Genomic DNA, 22,878 nt, shown 5'->3' on the forward strand with positions numbered 1-22,878 from the left:
AAAACTTGCTTGGGCTTGTACAGTACACAAAGTACAAGGAATTAGTGTTGATAATGCAGTAGTCTCTCTTAAAAAGATATTTGCACCTGGACAGGCATATGTTGCTTTAAGCCGTGTTAGATCTTTGTCAGGTTTGATTATTGAAGATTTTAAAGAAAAGGTTATATACTGTAAAGACAGCATTAAGAATGCAATTCAAAGCATGCCTAAATACTTTATTGTAAATACATCATACCCTAAAGTGAATACCCAAGCATTCAGTATATTTTTAATGAATGTACAAAATTTAAAACAACATTTAGCAGATTTGGTTTTTCATACTCAGCATTTGCAGCCTGATTGCATTGCTGTTACAGAAACATGGTTACCTGCAGATACCTTATCAGAAACTGTACACATTGATGAGTACAGTTTTCATAGTCAACCGCGAAGTTTGTCTTACCATTCCAGTAATCCATTATTAACAGAATTACAAACTCAACAACATGGTGGTGTTGGAATTTATGCATCAAACAAGTTGTTGTTTAATATCATTCAGATACCAAAGTGAATTTAGAATGTGTTGTATGTAATTGTATTACATACAACATATTAACAGCAGTTATTTATCGGCCACCAACATATCCAATGTCTCTGTTTAAAGGAAATCTTGGCAAATTACTGGACTTTCTAGAACCCATAAACTGTACGATTGGGTTCTTGGGAGATTTCAATGACAACATTTTTAAGTCTTCTATTATTTGCAAATTTATGACAGAAAGAGGGTTTGTTCAACATGTCACAACCCACAACAAAAAAAAGACACATTAATTGATCATGTATATGTAAAAACAGCACATTACAATGTTGAAGCAATTGTGCTTCCGACACATTTTAGTGATCATGAGGGTATTTTATGTTCTTTTACACCTAATACTTTTAATTTTGATGAGGGAGAATTTGATCAGTTGTTGGATTAGCTGTTCTGCTTTATTAAGCAGATAAGGCAGAAAGTGCATACAGAGTTGACTCTGCCGAGCTAAATATTGCAGGTATTGCAGTGCTTCTTTACTGCAAGGTAGAAATGTGACAGGTTAAACTCATTTTTTAGACACAGAAAGTAAACAGAAATTTACATTCTAGAAGTACAACTTTAGCTTTACAATAATGTTTTTTTTTTCCTGCATTGCAACAACATGTTTACATTTTAACGTTAAATCATTTTTGTCTCAATTAGTACTACCAAATTGCAATTGCAATTACAATTCGAAATTGCACAACTTGTATTATAACTTAAATAAACATATATGAATTATTTAATTATTAATTAAAATAATGCCTAGCACTCAACAACAGAACATATTTGAAACTAAAAGTTTGTGATTTAAAAATTTGGCACCTTGTCTTTTTGATAGTCAGTATAAAATTAGGTAACATAACCAACATTTGAATATAATGTTACATACAAAATACTTTGTAGTAAATATTTTCCCCTTAAGAGTAAACATAATAATAATAATTTTTACTAATTTATTAGACAGTTGACACAGAATATTATGAAATGGAATAATAAAGTATTATTATGAAGTAGATATTTTGCTCTTAAAAATTAAAAGAAATTACTTTATACCACTAACTTGACAGCCATAATAAGAAAATAATTTTCCTAATATTTGAACAGAACATTATATAATCAACCATTAAATATAATATTATATAAAAATGCTTTAAAATATATATTTTGTTGTTAATGTTATTTAGCACCAAAATGTCTAAAATAAATTACTTTTTAATATAGACATAATCTATAATTGAATTTATCATTATGTCTAATCATTTTTATGAACATTATTTTGCACCAAAAAGTAAGAAAATGTGTTATTTCTTATGTAATTTTAGCTAAAATAGAAAATTACACATACAGTTTAGCATTAATCTTATCATTAATTTGCTTTGAAATTTATCATTTTGGTCATAATTCCCCTCTAAAAATTGTTCATGTGTCAAACGCAATGTTGTTGCTAATGCAGGTTTTGCTTTTCCACATATGTAGTTTCAAAAAGCAAAAGACACTGGTAATGGTACTCCTGGTTTACTGGGATGGGGTTCAATTCCCTGCAGTGTCCTTGCTTGTTGTAACAACTACATACATTATATTAATATTGTTATTACATCTATAATCACTGGTTAACTGGATTACAAATTTCATAGTTTGGATCACATTACGGTTTTTAAAACAGGGATTGGACCACATTTCTAATCATTAAAAAGAAGTTTAAATACAATGTGTAATTTTGTTAAAATAAAAATAAAATGAAGATATTTTGTGTGGCTGAATGATAAGCTTAACTACCTTCTGTCAGCAGGTGGTGCTATTACTGTGACTCACAATTGGCTTATAGATGTCTTCAGAGGAGCAGTCTTATCGAAAGTAAATTTGGGGGCAGGTCAGACATTGTGTGGTAATTATGAGCCAAACTTCCTTCTGTCAGCAGGTGGCGCTATGATTGACTCAATTTTGGCTTGTAGATGTCGTCAGGAGAGAAATTCTATCAACCATGTAAAGTTTCAGGCAAATCGGACATTGCATGGTTGAGTTATAAGCCAAACTACCTTCTGCCAGCAGGTGGCGCTATAACTGTGACTCAATAATGGCTTGTAGATGTCTTCAGGAGAGGAATCATATAAACCATGTCAATTTTCAGAAAGATCGGACATTGTTTGGCTGACTTATAAGTAATTTTCTGTTGCCAGCAGGTGGCGCTATGACTGGGACTCAATATTGGCAAGTAGATGTGTTCAGGAGAACATTTTAATCAACCATGTGAAGTTTCAAGCAGTTCAGACATTGTGTGGCTAAGTTATAAGCCAAACTACCTTCTGCCAGCAGGTGGCGCTATAACTGTGACTCAATGGCTTGTAGATGTCTTCAGGAGAGGAATCATATAAACCATGTCAATTTTCAGAAAGATCGGACATTGTTTGGCTGACTTATAAGTAATTTTCTGTTGCCAGCAGGTGGCGCTATGACAGACTCAATAGTATTATGTAGATGTGTTCAGGAGAGAACTTTTATCAACCATGTGAATGTTCAGGCAGATCTGACTTTGTGTGGTTGAGTTATAATGCAAAATACCTTCTGCCAGCAGGTGGCGCTATGACTGTGACTCAAGATTGGCATGTAGATGCCTTCAGTAGAGGAAATTGATCAAACATGTGAAGTTTCAGGCAGATCGGACGTTGTGTGTCTGAGTTATAAGCCAAAATACCTTCTGCCAACAGGTGGCACTAAGACAGACTCAATATTGTTATAGGGATGTGTTCAGGAGAGGACTTTTATCAACCATGTGAAGTTTCAGGCTGATCGGACCTTGTGTGGTTGAGTTAGAAGGACTTCCTGTTCCATGGCAAAGCGTTGAGGTTTGTCATGCCGCCACGGACACCCCTCTATGAAAACTCTAGATCTTCACAATATATCACCAATAGAGCTTTCAAATGACACAACCCAAATTTGGTGCTGATACGATAAAGTTTGTGGGATGAGTTTGTTACTTTGTAAATCATGTCATATCCTGTGGCCAGCAGGTGGCGCTATAACTCTATCTGGATATCGGCATGTAAACGTGTTCAGGTCAGGACTCTTATCAAGCGTGTGAATTTTGAGGCAGATCGGATAATGCATGCTTGAGATATAACGACTGCCTGTTTTGTGGCGAATAGTCAAAGTTTGCGAGGCCGCCACGGACACGCCCATCAATGAAAACTCTAAATCTTCGCAATTTAACATCGCCAAGGCCTTTAGATGACAAAATCAAATTTTGGTGTCGATTGGATAAAATCCCTAGGAGGAGTTCGATAAAATACAACGCCTGGAAATGGCAAAAACGCCACTTTTTCGCCAAAGGAAGTTAAAAATATCTGACTTCCTGTTGGGTTTGAGATATGGCTCCAAGAGACTTTTTCGTATGTTTTAGCGTGTTTGAGGTGTGTGCCAATTTTCGTGCACGTGCGTGATTCGTGGATCAGGGGCTCATCCGTTTAATTTTTCTAGGTGGCGCTGTCGAGTCATTTTGCCACGCCCACTTCAATATTGTTCTGTGGATGTGTTCAGGGGAGGACTTTTATCAACCATGTGAAGTTTCAGGCAGATCGGACATTGTGTGGTTGAGTTATAAGGACTTCCTGTTCCATGGCGAAGCGTTGAGGTTTGTCATGCTGCCACGGACACGCCCCTCTGTGAAAACTCTAGATCTTTACAATATATATATATATATATATATATATATATCTCAATCAATCAATCAATCAATCAATCATCGCTAGAGCTTTCAGATAACACTACCCAATTTTGGTGCTGATATGATAAAATTTGTGGGAGGAGTTTGATACACTGCAAATCATGTCATTTCCTGTTGCCAGCAGATGGCGCTATAACTGTATCTGGATATTGGCATGTTAACTTGTTCAGGTCAGGACTTTTATCAAGCGTGTGAATTAAGGCAGATCGGATAAGGCATGCCTGAGTTATAACGACTTCCTGTTTTGTGGCGAATCGTCAAAGTTTGCGAGGCCGCCACGGACACGCCCATCGACGAAAACTCAAAAGCTTCGCAATTTAACAATCGCCAAAACCCAATTTTGGTGTCGATCGGATAAAATCCCTAGGAGGAGTTTGTTAAAATACAACGCCTGGAAATGGCAAAAACGCCACTTTTTCACCGCAGGAAGTTAAAAATATCTGACTTCCTGTTGGGTTTGAGATATGGCTCTAAGAGACTTTTTCGTATGTTTTGGCATGTTTGAGGTGTGTGCCAATTTTCGTGCATGTGCGTGATTCGTGGATCGGGGGCTCGTCCGTTTAATTTTTCTAGGTGGCGCTGTAGAGTCACTTTGCCACGCCCACTTCCAAAGCCCATAACAAACGTACATTTTTGCCACTTCTGAGTCGTGTGCAAAGTTGCGTGAGTTTTTGGGCATGTTTAGCCCCTCAAAACCGCGATTCATTCCGCGGAAGAAGAAGAATAATAAACGGAGCAATTCCAATAGGGCCTTGCACTGTTCGGTGCTTGGTCCCTAATAAACAGAGCAATTCCAATAGGGCCTTGCACCGTTCGGTGCTCGGTCCCTAATAATAAACGGAGCAATTTCAATAGGGCCTTGCACCGTTCAGTGATCGGTCCCTAATTATACAAAAGCAAATTGTTATGAATAAACTGAAAAAGCCTCCCGAGATGAAGACATAAAATGCAGTGATTTTTCATATTTATGTAGGCTAGAAAATAAAATGTTTTGTAATATTTTAATCCTTTATATTTATTTCCTATATCCTTATTTTATCCTATATATGTTCTTAATATTAAAAGTTTTTCATATGTAAAGATATTTGCCTATTGCTCTCTTGTGCGTATTAAGCAGTGTGTAAGCGAGGCACAACTCTGCGCCGGAGTTTAGACCGGGTTTGTTTTGGTCTAATGAAAAATCTATTTTAGAACGCCTATAGGTGCACATCTGAACGCAAATGCATTTGCTATTTAAATAGCGTGGCGCAAGAGTTGCACTAAGCTGAAACTAGCAAAAGACTATTGCGCCGCACCTTCCGCCACATTGCGCCGGGTGTATGATAGGGCCCTAGGTGCTTCAATACTTAAAAAGAGCAGAACTGCAATCTGTGCAAACTAAAAAAAACTATTTATTTAAGCATCTTTCACCCATTGTAAAGCTAAACTTATTGCCAACATTTCCCTCTATATACTGCTAATTTGTTTGAAATCCTTATTTTTTTACTATATTGAACTTTGGAGTTACATATACCATTCCTAGCAGGTCATTATCTGGATTTTTTGATGCATTTGAATAAACATGTACCATATCTGCGTATTGTTCCATTAAAATTTCCCTTACATATATTTTCTCAAATTCTCCCATTCCCTCTTTTTGTCTATTTTCTAACATTTTTAAACTCACTACTGGTTGAGGCAGAACCCAGAGGTACAGCAGGTAGTCTGGGAGATATACTTAACTCTTTAATGTTCACTTCCTCTACTAAATGTTCCACTATCCACCCAAAACTGTTACATTCACTTTTTCCATACTCCCAGCATTTCTGTAAAACCTTAGTTGTAGGGTGAGACTCCTCCTGCCCCATTAGATTAACCCAATAAACTGGCGTTAACTGTTTCCTCCTGAAACTAAGAGGCATTTCTCCTACTTCAACTTGAAGTGCTGACACAGGAGATGATCGGATCGCCCCACAACAAATCCTTAATGACTGAGCCTGTATTCTTTCTAACTTCTCTAGATGAGTCTTTGCTGCTGAACTGTACACTGCACAGCCGTAATCCAACACTGATCTAATCCAATACTGATCATATTTAGTTTTTAAAGCCAATCTGTCTGCCCCCCAGACCTGCCCAGCTGCACATCTCATTATGTTCAGAACCTTTTTGCATTTATCTTCCATCCTTTAATGTTCATTCCATGCAAGTCTATAATCAAGCCACATACCTAAAAATCTTATTTTTGATACCCGTTCTAGCTGTTAATTATATTATTTTAACTTCAAATTTGTTCCTTTACTTTTTTTGTAAACAAGACCGCTTGTGTTTTTTCATTGAAAACTTGAAACCCCATTTAAATGACCACTCTTCAACCTAATTTAATGCCTTTTGCATTTTCCTCATAATATAATCTATATCTCTTCCCCTAAACCACTTCAAGAGTTCACACTTAGCTGATGATTGATTATAAGCAAGTTTGGCATGCTGTCCCGGGAGAGAGCCCTGAGCCCGAAGGTTCTTGAGCCCTGGGCTCCCTACCGTTTGGAGGTAGAGAGGGGAGCCTCGAGCTCAGGTAGATCTCGACAACTCCCCCTTTTTATAATAGCTAAAGATTAAGATTGAAGGCTATTAAAAGATATGCTGCATTATTAGATTACCTGTATTGAAATTTAGATTTAACGATTAACTTGTTGTACATGTTTTTGGAATGTGGGAGGAAACCGGAGAACCCGGGGAAAACCCACGCAAGCACGGGAAGAACATGCAAACTACACACAGAAACGACCACCGGCCTGTTAAGGAACTAGAACCGGTGACGTTCTTGCTGTGAGGCGACAGTGCTAGTCACTGAGCCACCGTGCTGCCCTTTGGAGGGAAAGGTGAAAAGGTAGGGGTGGAAGGGGGGATTCTTCAAATCAAAGATGACTGTAGTGAGAAATCCCTGGCTCTTTATAGTGGTTAGGAATGGCCTGATTGGTGGATCAAGCATGCTAATGCAGAACCAGCCGTGTTCAATCATAATCACGTGCTCCTCTCGAAATTTGTTTATGAATAAACTTCACTTCAAGAGTTCACACTTAGCTGATGATTGATTATAAGCAAGTTTGGCATGCTGTCCCGGGAGAGAGCCCTGAGCCCGAAGGTTCTTGAGCCCTGGGCTCCCTACCGTTTGGAGGTAGAGAGGGGAGCCTCGAGCTCAGGTAGATCTCGACAACTCCCCAAAATGCTCCGCTCGGGACAGCAGCCGCGTATTTGAAGAACCCCCCAAAAGGCACATGAGATTAATGCCATATCCGGCTGCTGAAAAGTGATACAGAAATAGCTTGGAGGAGCAACAGAGACTGGTGTGGGTGTAAAATTTAACTGAAAGTGCTTATGTATGACTATGTGTGCTCCCGGGGCCGGTTAATTGTAAGGACCAGCGGGAGAGTGAGTGGGGTAAGTGTAAAGGTTTAAAACATATGTGGTGAGTTTCGTAAAGGTTTAGTATAGTAGTGATGGAAAATGAAGCTGTAAGGTTCTGCGGAGCTGTAGCTGCAGATGAGAAGCGGTTAACTGATTAACCGCTTTGGCAGTCCAATGGGGGGTGTGTCAGTAGTGGTATGGATAAATGGTAGTGTGCGTGAGCTCCGGTGGTGCAGGGGGGATGAAGCTCGGCGGAGCGTCTCTGCGACTGCAGAGGTGCGGTGGTAGTCAGTACTAAGGGGAAGAATACGCTTCTGCAGCAGCGTTTTAACTGCTTTAGCAGTGCTGGGAGTGACAGAAGTGGTATAAGTGTAATGGAAGTGTGCATGAGCTCCAGCAGAGCGTCACTGCTGCAGCAGTGGTGCAGGGGAGGTAAATGATGCTCGGCTGAGCGTCTCTGCTGCTGCAGAGGTGCAATGGAAGTCAGTATCTGGAAGGGAAATACGCCTCCGCAGGGACGTTTAACTGCTTTAGCAGTGCTGGAGAGTGTATCAGTATTGGGTTGCTAAATGAAAGTGTATATGCGCTCGCTGAGCGTCACTGCTGCGGCAGTGATGTGGAGGGGAATGATGCTCGGCTGAGCGTCTCTGCGACTGCAGAGGTGCGGTGGTAGTCAGAACTAAGGGGAAGAATACGCTTCTGCAGCAGCGTTTTAACTGCTTTAGCAGTGCTGGGAGTGACAGAAGTGGTATAAGTGTAATGGAAGTGTGCATGAGCTCCAGCAGAGCGTCACTGCTGCAGCAGTGGTGCAGGGGATGTAAATGATGCTCGGCTGAGCGTCTCTGCTGCTGCAGAGGTGCAATGGAAGTCAGTATCTGGAAGGTAAATACGCCTCCGCAGAGACGTTTAACTGCTTTGGCAGTGCTGGAGAGTGTATCAGTAGTGGATTGCTAAGTGGAAGTGTATATGCGCTCGCTAAGCGTCACTGCTGCGGCAGTGATGTAGAAGGGAGTGATGCTCGGCTGAGCGTCTCTGCGGCTGCAGAGGTGCGGTGGAAGTCAGTATCTAAAAGGAAGTGCACTTTGGAGAGCTGATTAACAGCTGTGTAGCAGATAGGAATCAGGCTCAGTAGAGCGACTCTGTGGCTGCAGGGGTGCATAGGTATTCAGAGTCTGGTGCATTATATGTGTGAAAGCAATACATGTTCCCGCTAAGCCTTTACAGCTGTATTATAGCGGGGAGTGTGGTGATGGAAAATAAATTGATACTACAATGCAATGTAATTAATTTGAGCTGCTGTAAAGGTGTGATAGTGGTTAGTATGTAAGCAATACGAGTTCCCGCTAAGCCTTTATGGCTGTATAGTTGCGGGGAGTGTGGTGATGGAGAATAAATTGATGCTACAATGCAATGTAATTAAGTGGAACTGCTGTAGAGGTGTAATTGTAGTCAGTATGGAAGCAATACGAGTTCCCGCTACGCCTTTACGGCTGTATTATTGCGGCGGAGTGTGATAATGGTTAAATTTTTTGAAAAGTGTACATGTGAGCTCTTAAAGAGCTTCACTGCTGTGGCAGTGGGAGCTTGGGGCTACCCCTGTGGGAGTCCGAGCTGCGGAGAATGAGTGCAAGTGAAATTGAAAAATTATGAAGAGGAAGAGAAGGGAAGTTTAATAAAATAAAAAGGAAAGTTTAGTAAAAATAAGTCCTATGCAACTAAGACAGAAAGTAGGAAGAACAGACAGAGTCGTGCTGCTTAGAAACTAGGTTGAAGTCTGCAACCGAGAATCAGCTGGGCTTCGCTGAGGAAATATTGGCAAATTGAGGATTTAAAGGTGTTAGAGGACCAATGACAGAGTTTATATCTGTTGTTGGAAGACTGTTCAGGCAGGGCGTCACTGCTGCAGCATTGGTGCAGGGGAAAAAATAAATCTCAGCAAAGCTTCTCTGCAGTTACAGAAGTGCCATAAAATCAGTGGTGCAGAGAATTAAGGCTAAACAGCCGTCTCTGCAGTTGCAGCTCAGGCAAAGCTTAACTGTTGCAGCAGTGGTGCAGAGGGAGAATAAGGCTCGGCAAAGCGTCTCTGCAGTAGCAGAGGTGCAGTGGTACTCAGTATTAGAGCCTCACACGGAAATACTAAGTACTATTAGCAGTGATATTTAGAGATGAAAGTGAAAAAGGGGCTCAGCTAGAGCGTCACTGCAGTTGCAGTGATGTTAATGGGGTGTATAGTTAAGTGGAGCACCTAAACAGTCGATATTAGTAAGTTTTGAGTGCTCCCGCAGGGACGTTAAATACTGCCTTTAGTGATATGTAAAGATGAAGGTGAATAAGGCATATGCTAGAGGGTCACTGCGGTAGCAGTGGTGCTTTGGGTGTGCAACTCTGCGGAGCATTTCTGCGGCTGCAGTGGTGTAGTGGGCCAGTATGGAGGCAACTTGTGCTCCCGCAGAAGCATTTACTGCTGTATTAGTGCGGGAAGTGCAACGATAGTGGTATTTAGAAAATTTGTAAGTGTATGCAAGCTCATTTAGAACGTTCCTGTTGCAGCAACTGAAACTCAAGACAACCCCTGAATTGGTCCGAGCTGTGGTGAATGAAAGTGAATAGAAGTATTGGATAGTTTAAATTTGGAGAGAAAAAGTTAAAGCTAGAAAAACAGGGAAGGGTAGTGAAGGAGCTCCTATGTTAAATAGGAAGGGAAATAGGAAGGAAATGACAGAGTCATACTTCATACCCAATAATGCATGATGGTGGAAGTTGGCTGGAGAGGATCGGCTGGGCTTCCCCGAGGTGGTATTGCTCTTCTGTGGTGTAAAAAATGCTAAGAGGTTTAGAACCAGGGCCGGAGTGGGACACCTTTTCAGCTCAGGAGTTTCAAGCCTCAGACAAGCCCACCTCAGTTCACGACTGACTATATTAAAATAAGTAAATAAATATTTCCAAATCAGTTTCTAATGGCACTATCATTTTTTTTTTTTTTTTTTTTTTTAAGAAAACTGCTGCTTTAGAACTTCAAATGTTCTACAACCCTAACAGTATTAGATGTCTTATTAATAAAAATGAAAACACTAAATTACTCTTGCAAGGATCTAACCCGGGTCCGCGGCGTCTTAACCTAACGTGCTAACCACTCGACCACGACAAAAGAGAAAAGTTGCGGTAAAATAATGAATAAAAAGGCTGTGGTCAAGTAAATAAATTAAAAAGGTGTCACTGCTGAGAGCAACAGATTCTGGAGCTAGGGGCACCGGCCCTCGCGGCCAAAAAAAGAACCAGCCCACCGGGAATTCTCCCGGTCCTCCCGATTAGCCAATCCGGGCCTGTTTAGAACGGGTGTGTGGGGGAACGGATATCATCCTGCATCCCTTCATCCTGCGAAGATAGATCAGATATGGTTAGGTGTATTGTTGGATTGAAATGTCATACTTAGTTCAGAAGACTTAAATTAAAAAGGCTAGTGTGAATATGGCATCGAGGGTGTGGGCTATGTGAGTGGAAAAGTGTCATTTGCAAAGAGTGTAAATGTATTTAGAAATGGATGTGGAGTGTAATAGGTTGGATGAGGGTCAGCTTCTGCAACCAGCTGACATGATCTCTGAAATGAGAAAAACAAGAGAGAATCAGAATTGACATTACAACATTGTACATATGTGGCAACACAAATTATTTTAGCTGATAACCATGCGGGGCGTCTTAATAAGAGCATGGGCAACTAAGTGTGGAAGTGCCTTTGTTAATGCATGGTACGAAGCCTCATTGTCGCAACGTGCAAAGATAGTAGAGGTAGGCATTTGTTCCTCTAAGGATGGCAGATTAAATGGGAAATCTGCTCGTCTAGTGGTCCTGATGTACCTCTTGAAGACAGGGTAGGTGGAATTACAGTGGAGTTTAAACCCCTTGGTTTGTATCTAACGCAGAGTCAATTGATGAAACATCAGACATGTCAGAAATGTCCTCCTCTCATTCGTGGAAGTCAAAGCGGGAAGTTTGTTTCTTTGCCGTTTTCACGTCTAACCAACTTGCCATTATAAGCTTATGGCTTATAAGTGTATGGACATGAGTCACTGGGGCATATTATGATTGGACTTCTATGCCTAATGCGTTGACTGTTTTTCAGTAGCAGAGTAAACTTTTTAGAAGTTAAACTGCTATCAGATGTGGCAGTTTTTTTTTTTTTTTTTTTTTTTTTTATACATTTTAAAATTATTTATTTTCTTTATTATTTATTTATTCATTCATTATGTATTTATTTATTAATCATCTGCCAACATCAAACCCTGAACTTAAAATTAATGTCACCATTTAGTAGTAATTGTGTAAATGTGATGATAATCATTCATGAGCTTGTCACGAGAGAGGGTGGGACCATCTAAATTTTTTTTTTTTTTTTTTTTTTTTTTTTTTTTTTTAGTTCATTGGATGGTGACGCTTCTCCTTTCAGCTATTAGCTCAAAGGAGTGTCAATCAAAGTTGCAGAAAAAGGCTGGCAGCCATTTTGTTTGCCAGAGAACTAGTGTTATGATTGGAGACGCTACTCTATTGAATGCACCACAGCGACTAGTTTGGAGGATTAACATGGATGTTTATCAATGTATGCATAAGTTGTGGACTGATGTTTTAAGGATTGGATTGTCTAGAACCTTGAATGAGAGGTGAGTCATTCTATTCACGCTAGAATCATCCTTTAAAGATGGATGTTTAATCTTAATTGTAGTTTGTGAGGCTTCCCCTTAAAAAGTGTCATGTATGTTACCGCTGGTGCACCCCTAGAAGAGAGTTCAGCTTGGATCGCAGGCATCAAGAGTTTAGGCAAAGTTCATGGATGGTGATCGAGTGTTTTTACTGTGATCTTGTTGGAGAATTGGGTTGAAGACACAGAGATTGCATTGTGTGAGGCAATTTGAAGTAGAAGGTTGAGAAGTTGTTGTTGTTGTTGTAGCTGGAGAAGTTGTTGTTGTAGCTGGAGAAGTTGTTGTTGTAGCTGGAGAAGTTGTTGTTGTAGCTGGAGAAGTTGTTGTAGCTGGAGAAGTTGTTGTTGTAGCTGGAGAAGTTGTTGTTGTAGCTGGAGAAGTTGTTGTTGTAGCTGGAGAAGTTGTTGTTGTAGCTGGAGAAGTTGTTGTTGTAGCTGGAGAAGTTGTTGTTGTAGCTGGAGAAGTTGTTGTTGTAGCTGGAGAAGTTGATGTTGTAGCTGGAGAAGTTGATGTTGTAGCTGGAGAAGTTGATGTTGTAGCTGGAGAAGTTGATGTTGTAGCTCGAGAAGTTGTTGTTGTAGCTGGAGAAGTTGATGTAGCAGCAGTAGCAGTAGCAGTAGCAGTAGCAGTAGCAGTAGCAGTAGCAGTAGCAGTAGCAGCTGATGCAGAGCAGTGTGTTCTTCAAATCAAAGATGACTGTAGTGAGAAATCCCTGGCTCTTTATAGTGGTTAGGAATGGCCTGATTGGTGGATCAAGCATGCTAATGCAGAACCAGCCGTGTTCAATCATAATCACGTGCTCCTCTCGAAATTTGTTTATGAATAAACTTCACAAAGCTCCATCATCCGCAAACGAAGACCTACTTATCCCCCCCATCTACTTTCTCAAATACATCATTAATCATTATAATGAAAAGCAACGGGCTTATGGAACTCCCTTCAGGGGTACCACTCTCTGTCAATTGTTTTGGTGTTATAAATTCTCCTACTTTTACCTTAATTGATCTCTTGCAAAAATGTTTTAAGCCAATTAAACAATCTCCCTTCTACTCCCATATTTTCCATCACACCATACCATATCATAGGCCTTTTCAATATCAAAAAATACTGCTCCCACTGATTCTTTATTCATTAATGCTTTTCTTATATCTGTCTCCAAACATACCACTGGATCCATAGTCACCCCCCCCCCCCCAATCTACTCTGATTTGGTGATAATTTCTTACCCTTTTCCACATGATACATTAATCTGTCAGTTATGATTTTTTCCATTATTTTACCTAGATGAGATGTAAGTGCTATTGGTCTGTAGCTGTTTGGATTACTATATTTTTTTCCTGGTTTCTTAATTGGAATTATTAAAAAAAGTTTCTTTCCAACTCTTTGGCAAAATTGCTTCTCTCCATACCTTGTTGTAAATATCTAACATAACGCAAAGCCTTGTCACTTAAATGTTTAATTATAGTGTAAATTACTTTATCTAAACCAGGGGAAGATTCTTTTACTCTGTTTGTAACTCTTTATAGTCCTGCCATTTCCAACGGAACATCCAAAACACTGCCCATTTCTTCTTTCCGTTGCTTTATCATAGGATTACTTGATAACACCTCCTCCCTGATCCTTACTCTATCCTCACACAAATTTCTAGAGGAGTTTACTTTGGTGAAAGCTTCTTTTAGCATCATAGCCTTTTCTCTGTCATTCACCACCATCACATTTCCTTTTTGAGCACAGGAATTTACACATCTTTTCTAATTCCTCTCATTTTTTAAATCATATTCCATATTTCCTCTAATTTTGTACTTCTTCCCATTTTGTTACAAAATTCCCTCCAGTATTCTTTTTTTTGTTTTCCTTAATACTCTCCTAACTTCTGCTTGAACAGCTTTATATTCTATTTAACTTTGAAAGTTATTTGAATTTGTCATTTTTTAAAATGCCTTTTTCGTTTTATGACTTCTCTGGATTTCACATTCCACCAAGGTACTATCTTCCTCTCCCTTCCCCTTTACTCTTTGGAATATATTGTTCTGCTGCCTCCATAGTTACTGCTATTATTCTTTTGTTTATTTCATCATTGTCAGATATCTTCATTTTATCCAGTGTTTTTAACCCTTCTTCACTAACTGACATAAATTCTTCCCAGTTTGCTTTTTAATAAATCCACCTCCCATCAATTTTCGCACAGGACTGCGTGTGTGAGCTGCTTATATGAGTGAGCGTGGATCATCAGTGTGATGTGCTGCAGGTGTGTGTGGCAATCAGTGTTTGTGCATGACGTCATGGTTTGAAGTCCGGTGACGGTGACCTCTGCTGGCCAGCGAGGGGAATGACTGGGACCGAGTCGGTGACAACTATACAGGTCAGCTGCATCTTGTTAACCATACTGCTAAGTATTTAAGGGAGTTTAGTTTCCAATTCATATTTAATTTATGTTGAAGTTTATTGTTTGGGTTGTAGACAAATTATAAAATTTGAGTTTTTTTGAATATTTAATTTGTACCCAGAGAGTTGTTTAAACCCTACAAGAACAAGAAGCAGACTAGGAAGTGATTCCTCTGGATTGGAGAGATATAGTAGCACATCATCCGCATATAGAGCAATTTTATGGTCTACCTTATTAATGTTAATCCCCCCAATTGATTTTTCTTCTCTAACTGCCTGGGCTAGAGGTTCAATGTACGTGGCAAACATCAGGGGAGAGAGGGGACAACCCTGCCTAGTTCCTTTTTCTAGTTTTATCTTTTTTTGATAGACAACCGTTAATTTTTATCATAGCCTCTGGGTTTGAGTATAAACATTGAAAGCTTCTAACTGTATTTTCTGTAAATCCAAATCTATATTAAACATTAAATAAATATTCCCAATTTACACAGTCAAAATCTTTCTCTGCATCTAGGCTACTAAAATTGCTTTAATGTAATCTATTTTAATTTGTCGTATTGCATGAAGTATCCTTCTTATATTATCTTGAGTCTGCCGTCCTCTAATAAACCCTGTTTGATCTATGTCTATCAAATCAGGTAAAAATGTTTTAAGTCTCTTGGCTAAAATAGAGGCAAATAATTTATAGTCTACATTTAAAACAGACACAGGTCTACATGAACTATAAATAGTTTTATTCTTCCCCTCTTTAGGTATGACTGAGATAATTGCTTCCCTCCAAGAAGGGGGAATTTCTGCCTCTTTAAGTGTCCAATTAAATGATCATATAAGAAGAGGTGAGATCTCTTTTTCATCATTGCCGGGTGTTTTATTATTTTTAAGATTATTTATAGCTTTATCTAATTCCTCCTCTGTAATATCTTTTGTTAGGAGACTATTTTGTTCTCGTCCAATACAGGGAAGATCAAGTGAATCCAAAAAAGCTTTAATTGATGTATTATTTACCTGTGTCTGTTGTGAGTATAAAGATTTGTAATTGGTTTCAAATCCCTCTTTAATTTTATCCAGACTATACAATATTTTTTCCTGAGTTGGGGTCCTTTATCTTATGAATTGAAACCTTTTGTTGTTGTTTAAGTTTCCATGCTAGCCTTTTTGTTGCTTTTGGTCCCGTTTCATAAAAGGCCTGCCTTAGGAATCTATACATCTCATCTATTTTATTTTTTATATTTTTGATCTGTTTCAAAATCTGGGTATCTTTACTAGTTGCATGTTGTTCTGTTAATTGCTTTAATTCATCTTCAAGATTCCTAAATCGAAGTTATTTTATCTACTTAAGGGTTGCTGTAATAGAAATGATCTTGCCTCGTAATACAACTTTAGCTGCATCCCATAAGATTATAGGACTTACTTCCCCATTATCATTATTCTCTACGTATAATTCAATTTCTGATTTAATTTGGGCCACTACTTCTGTTTTCCCTAGTATACTTGTATTTAGCCTCCATATTTTATCAGCTTTTCTGTCATTCAAATTTAAAGTGAGATATAATGTTGCATGATCTGATACATCGGCCGCTTTCATTTCACATTCTTTTACCCTGTGTATGTCCCTGCTAAACATAAAAAAATAATAAATCCTACTGTATACTGCATGGGGTAAAGAATAATAGGAGTATTCTCGTTTTGAGGGGTAAAGATCTCTGTAAACATCTAATACACCAAGATCTTTTAATGAATTCTTAAAACTTCTTAATTGAGCCGTTTTAATTCTTTTATTATTGGAAGTGTCCTTTTGTTGGTTAAGAACTATATTGAAATCACCTCCACATATTGTTATTCCCTTAGTCTCCATAGCTAAAAGGTTGATAATTGTATTGAACAGCGTTTTACTGCCAGGGGGTGCATATACATTTACTAAAGTGATTAATTGTTCATTTAGTTTTCCCTGAAGCAAAATATATCTGCCTTCTTCATCTGATATCGCTTTTAGCAATTCGAAATTAAGAGAATTATGTATTGATATTGAAACTACCCTTTTATTATTTTTCCTAAAAGAACTATAAAAAGTTTGTGTATGTCCAATTTTTTTTAAGTTTATCATGTTCAGATGGGAAAAGATTCTTGCAAGAATATGATTTGATTTTTTCACATTTTATTTTGGCTATAACCTTACTCCTCTTAATTGGATTATTTAACCCATTTACATTTAAAGATGCAATTTTAACATATCTCTGCATGGTAATTTCGGAAAGTTAAGTTGGCAACCTTTAGAACTAACAAAAATGATAATAAAAATAAACAAAGAACCAGGAAAATTGGCTTCCAAAGTTGTGGGCCACGTTTAACCCAGCAAAACCCAGCTCCAGTCCTGGGGAGAGGGATTTATTCCTGCCTCTCGCAGGGGTCCCTCATTTCTAACATACCAATCTAATCACTTGTCCCTGGTCTTTTTTCTTTTTAACTCAGATTATTAACTTAAGTAAATATTATTTTAAACAAAATGATTTATATAGCCCCTCGAGGATTCCAACCAACTAGGAATCATGAGGATTGTTCAAATACAAAATGAAACATATTTAGTCCAGAACGATGTAGTTTTTACCTTTTAAATGACTCTATCGAGAAGAACACATATTCAAACAAACTGTAGAATGGTTAGAGTTCAAGTATTTCAGCCGAAGTCAGTTCACACTCATAAATTAGTTTGAAATAGCGTTATTTGTAAGTTGTGTACCGTAACAGTGCCTCCGCAGACCTCTTTAACATTAACAGTCAGCAGTGTTTCTCAACAGTTAATCTTCATTCAGTGGTTGTCTCTGAAAACTCTTCAACCTTTCATGAACATGATCAGGAGCGATCCGTCCAGCTCTTTGCCACTGTGTACAGCGTGTCAGTCTTTCTTCCCATCGACACCGGGGGTCTTCGGATACCTGCTGCGTCATCGTCAGATCCACCGTTTATCCTCTCTTTCGTAGCTTCAGCTGCACTTTCGTACAGTTGTGGTCCTGTCTCCGAGTGTATTCGCATCTTCGCTGGGTATGCCGTCTGTAATCGTATTTTGTTCTCGTTGAGGACTTTTTTCACTTCTTTATATTCCTTCAGTTTTGCATTAATCCAATGGGAAATCGTGCGCAAAGAAAATTTGCTTGCCATCGTGTTGCGGTTCTTTTGCCCAGGCAGCTCGCAAGATCTTATCTTTAGTGCTGTACTGCAGGAAATTGACTATAATCAATTTTGAAGTATTATTATTTTGAGGTCTAGGACTGAGAGATCTGTGCGCTCTCTGTACCTGCAGGTCTAAATCAGAGTAAATGAGAGCTCAGTTTTTAGCAAAGACGTGATGAAATTATTATGGATGTCCCTTCTGCTCCTTCTTTAATACCGTATATTCGGATATTATTTCGTCGTGATCGGCCCTCGAGATCTGTGACTTTATTCTGCATCATTTTTTGCTCTTTCAAGGTGTGCAGTAAGGGGTTCTTTAGTTCAAGGTTTGCCGACTCAAGTTCAGTTATTCGCTCCTCTGCTTCATTGCGTCTTGTGCCATGTGACTGAATATCTTCTGTGATGCCTTCTAGCTTCTGGTTTATGTCGCTTTTCAGCTTGTCCACTTCTGTTTTCATATCCTTTTTGAACTCTTCTTTGAATTGGCTGAATTCTTTTCTTAAATCCTTCTTCAGTTCGGAGATATCTCTGCTGAGTGCTCTCACTTTCGGCGCCATGTTCTTTCTCAGGTAGGCCTAACTTGTCGTTATCATTCCTCGTCTCCTTTTCCTCCTCGCTTAATTTTGGCTTTGAATTCCCCTTTTTAGGTTTTGCCCCATTCATTTTGAAGTCGTCTAGTGCAAAGCTCACTTGAATTGGTAAAAGTATAAGGGCTTTTTAAACACATTGACCGGGAGAGTACATTCTATGCTGTCATCTTACCGCTCACCCAACCGGAGGTCCTGGACTATGGCATTTCTGTATGTATTTGCAGCTATTTTCAGTAAAGGTGAAATTAAATTTTGCAACAACATCCTTCAAAACGCTAAGAGGGTGCAAGTAAAAAAACTTCCAAGGAAGCACCAGGCTCTGTCAAATGCCAGAGCGCAAAAGCGATGAGGATGGGATTCAAACCCACACATGCAGAGCACAATGGATTAGCAGTCCATCACCTTAACCACTCGGCCACCTTGTCACATACTTTCCTTTCTTGTATGATGAACACTGGACTGTGGCACATAATTGTATATGTATGTTTCTGCAACTATTTTCGGTAAGATGACTTTCAGTTTTGCCGTATGAACGACAGAGCATATGAACGACAAGAATGGGATTCAATAGATTCAGCTACCCCGTCATGCATGTACTCACTTTCCTGATGGGGGCTGGACTATAGCATTTCTGTATGTATTTGCAGCTATTTTCAGTAAAGATGACATTAAATTTTGCAACAACATCCTTCAAAACGCTAAGAGGGTGCAAGTAAAAGAACTTCAAAAGAAGCACCAGGCTCTCTCAAATGCCGGAGAATACAAGCGACAAGGATGGGATTCGAACCCACGCGTGCAGAGCACAATGGATTAGCAGTCCATCGCCTTAACCACTCGGCCACCTCATCACATCTTTACCCCCTTCTCTGGTGGAGGCTGGACTGTAGCACATATTTGTATATGTATGTTTCTGCAACTATTTTTCGGTAAGATGACTTTCAGTTTTTCCATATGAATGACGGAGCATATGAACGACAAGAATGGGATTTGAGTAAAACACCTTCCACAGAAGCACCGGCCTCTTTCAAACGCCAGAACAAATGAGCGACAAGGATGGCAAATGCCAACTGACCCAGCTGAGGCTTGAACCAGCGTTTTTCTTGCTGTAAGGCGATTGTGCTACCCACTGTGGCATAGCGTCACCGTCATTAAAATGAAATGTTAAATTTTATATTGTTGAAAAAGAGATCAATATTAAAAAATGTCTATATTAAATGTGAAATATATTTATTTGTTTACATATAGTTGGTGAAACACTTTTCGGTGTTTATTAAACTCATCTGGTCATCGTCTATTTCTTTTAAAGTCTTTAAATTAATTATTAAGCCTTACAGGACAAAAACTTTATTTAATTCATAGGGCATATAATTCAATAAATATGATTCAATAATTCATGTAAAGCATAAAATGTCATAAATATTAACATATTAATTAAATAAAACTAACATCAGCACTGGGAAAAAAAAATATTTAGGCCAGCTTTGTAAGCTTAATTTAACAAGAAAAATATTCAGCCTAAAACATGAAATAAATGTTATAGAAACCAAAATTTTACTTTCTCAAGTATCAACATATTGTTACAACACCAACTTATACATTTTTTTATTGTATTTCTTGAAAAGTAAAGCTTCAATGAATGATCTGGCAGATAGAACCTCATAATTCCAAGTAGAAAATGACTTTTCAGAATGAGAAAGTTTTATCTGCATTTACCGTGTTTTTTTACTCCAATTTGTAAGTGCAAAGTAACTTTGTCATGACAGAGACCCTAAGAGTTCTCTAATTGCAAATGATCAATGTATGAAAGAGAAATGCTAAACACATATTGTTTGATATATGGAATGCAAAAAAATTTTAAGCTTAATATCTCAAAGTCATTCAGAACGCAGATAGAACCTTATAATTCTAAGGTGACGATTTGCCAAACCTATTTTACACAATCTCATTTCGCTTAATGAACAGTTTTGTCTTAAAATGTAATCAAAATTCTCTAAAACGGGACTTTTCCACCAAGCTCTCAAATTTTGCCATATTTCCTTCTTTTAGATATTGGGATATAATCTTTTCCAGTACTCTTCTGCTTTGGGTGTAACAAACACTTCTTTAGATAAGCAAGAATAAAACATTTTCGGTATACCATCTTTGAAAGCATATGGATTTTCTTTAAAGTTAATCACCCTTCCTTCATCGCTGTGCATTTCCAATTTATTCTCTATCTTTGACAAGAGTTTTTGAAAATCAATTTACTAACTTGAAAAAAATAGACTGAAAGAATGGAAAGAAATTATAGAAAACAACAGAAAGACCTTCTGCAGTTGCTATTGATCTATTTAATGTCTCCTACATGACATGGAGTCCAAACTATTGTGTTGTACTGATGTCTACACCTACAACAACCAAAAACCCAACCTCACAGTAACCTGTCATGTTTTAGCAACATCTACAACAACCACAAGCCTAAACCCCACCTCACGGTAAACTTTTGTGTACCCTAAAGGTCTGCACCGGCCACAACCCTAAACATTGCCTACTTAAAAAGCTTAGCCATGGAGCCTGGATGGCTGAGTCAGTAGAGCATCAGACTTTTAATCTGAGGGTCCAGGGTTCAAGTCCCAGTTTGGGCATATAAGACCCTTTTTGTGGAGCCACAGCTTTTGCGGTTGAGCAATCGCTTGCCGAAAGTTTCATCTGGATGCACCACACCACACGTGTGCTAGCCATGAGGACATGGCAGTACATGTAGTTGTGGCCGAGTGGTTAAGGCGATGGACTCGAAATCCATTGGGGTCTCCCCGCGCAGGTTCGAGTCCTGCTGACTACGTGCTGGCAGTGCGCAGTATTTTAATTTGCGACCTTCCTTGATTGTTAACAACTCCATTGTTTCTTGTGAAAAGGGATGTGATGGTAGGCAAAAGCCACAAAAATAAATCGGCAGCCATGGTACCTAACTGCCCTGGAGGCCCTCCATTTTCAAAGACATTTGACAGAGAGTGAAGGTCCAGTGGTTGTCCCATAGCTTGCCGTGATCGTATAGTGGTTAGTACTCTGCGTTGTGGCCGCAGCAACTCCAGTTTGAATCCGGGTCACAGCAGATTTTTCAAGGTGACATTGGCGTTGGACTCTGTGTTGCCATCCGTAATCTCCAGCCTCCTTTTAGTGCAGGCTGTGTTAATGGCACGTCCTGAATGTTTATGTTTCCTAAAGTGTGGAAGACTAGTGATACGATATGAGCAACAGTAACCCCTTCTGCAGTTGCTATTGATCCATTTATTGTCTCCTACATGACATGGAGTAAAAGTATTTTGTTTTACTGATGTCTACACCTACAACAACCATAAACCCAACCTCACAGTAACCTGTTGTGTTTTAGCAACATCTACAACAACCACAAGCCAAAACCCCACGTCACGGTAAATTTTTGTGTACCGTAAAGGTCTGCGCCGACCACAACCCTAAACCTTGTCTACTTAAAAACATTGCTGTGGAGCCCGGATGGCTCAGTCAGTAGAGCATCAAACTTTCAATCTAAGGGAACAGGGTTCAAGTCCCCGTTTGGACCCTTATAAGACCCTTTTTGTGGAGCCACAACTTTTGCGGTTGAGCAATCGCTTGCCGAAAGTTTCATCTGGATGCACAACACGTGTACTAGCCATGAGGACATGGCAGTACATGTAGTCGTAGCTGAGTTGTTTAGGCGATGGAAACCTGTTGGGGACTCCCCGCTTACAGCAAGAAGCTTCTTCTCAACCATTTACCCCAGTATGCAGAAATTTTATAGGCTTGTTGTCTCAAGTTAAATGTCAGTACTTCCATGTCATACACCTCTTTAACAATATCATACCATTCGCCTACAGATGGAAGATCTTCCTTTAGCATTTTTTTTTTGTAATGTTCTTTTTGCTAGTTGTTATTAGTGTGTTAGGAAGATACACATCATTTTATGGTATTTCTGCAGAGTAAATTCCCAGGTACATAGTTTTAAAATTACATACCAGATTCAATCTCATTATTGCATTTATCTCTTTATTTAAATCTTGTGTATAATATTACAGTCCCTAAATATGTGGAAATGATCTGCCAATACAATTTCACATTTTCTCCAGCATTCACCATTTTTTGATCTCTACTTTGAAAGTATTTTATTTTAGGTGATATAAAAAACCTGATAACATTTCTCCAAATAAATCCCCTCCATTAATCGGAATTAATTGTGATAAGTTGTGTTTCCCAAAGAGTCAATCATTCCTCATTTGTTAGTATTAATTTGGCTTCCCTTTCCCATTAATGTTTTGTATACATTATTGAGTGTTTCTTTGTTAATGTCAGACAGGTATAATTTCTTGATACTAGTTTTTTATTAACCTTCTTTTTGTAAGCATC

The 22,878-nt window shown here is 38.8% G+C and overlaps 2 protein-coding genes and 2 non-coding genes across 5 annotated transcripts in view; 1 reads left to right on the top strand and 3 right to left on the bottom strand.

Annotated features, from left to right (window-relative positions):
* LOC103910934 (uncharacterized) overlaps positions 1 to 22,878 on the bottom strand; it is a 492,719-nt gene that overhangs the window by 392,782 nt on the left and 77,059 nt on the right. The gene's annotated exons all lie outside the window — the stretch shown is intronic.
* Positions 12,033 to 21,655, bottom strand: LOC148681432 (uncharacterized). Of its 2 annotated transcripts, XM_088650778.1 has the most exons (3): positions 21,148 to 21,655; positions 13,539 to 20,918; positions 12,033 to 13,394 (listed from the first exon to the last, which is right to left on the bottom strand). In XM_088650778.1, exon 3 carries the CDS (start codon positions 13,143 to 13,145, stop codon positions 12,504 to 12,506), a length of 642 nt encoding a protein of 213 aa, XP_088506904.1. In that variant the 5' UTR covers positions 13,146 to 13,394; positions 13,539 to 20,918; positions 21,148 to 21,655; the 3' UTR covers positions 12,033 to 12,503. The 2 variants fall into 2 exon arrangements, with proteins under 2 accessions (XP_088506904.1, XP_088506903.1); XM_088650777.1 differs by having other exon boundaries at positions 12,033 to 20,918.
* trnas-gcu (transfer RNA serine (anticodon GCU)) lies at positions 19,265 to 19,346 on the bottom strand. The gene has a single exon. It is a non-coding gene; the product is annotated as a tRNA-Ser (tRNA).
* trnas-cga (transfer RNA serine (anticodon CGA)) lies at positions 21,238 to 21,319 on the top strand. The gene has a single exon. It is a non-coding gene; the product is annotated as a tRNA-Ser (tRNA).

This window comes from Danio rerio, chromosome 4 (assembly GCF_052040795.2).
Source record: "Danio rerio strain M-AB ecotype USA chromosome 4, GRCz13ab, whole genome shotgun sequence".
In the NCBI taxonomy this organism is placed as follows: Eukaryota; Metazoa; Chordata; class Actinopteri; order Cypriniformes; family Danionidae; genus Danio; species Danio rerio.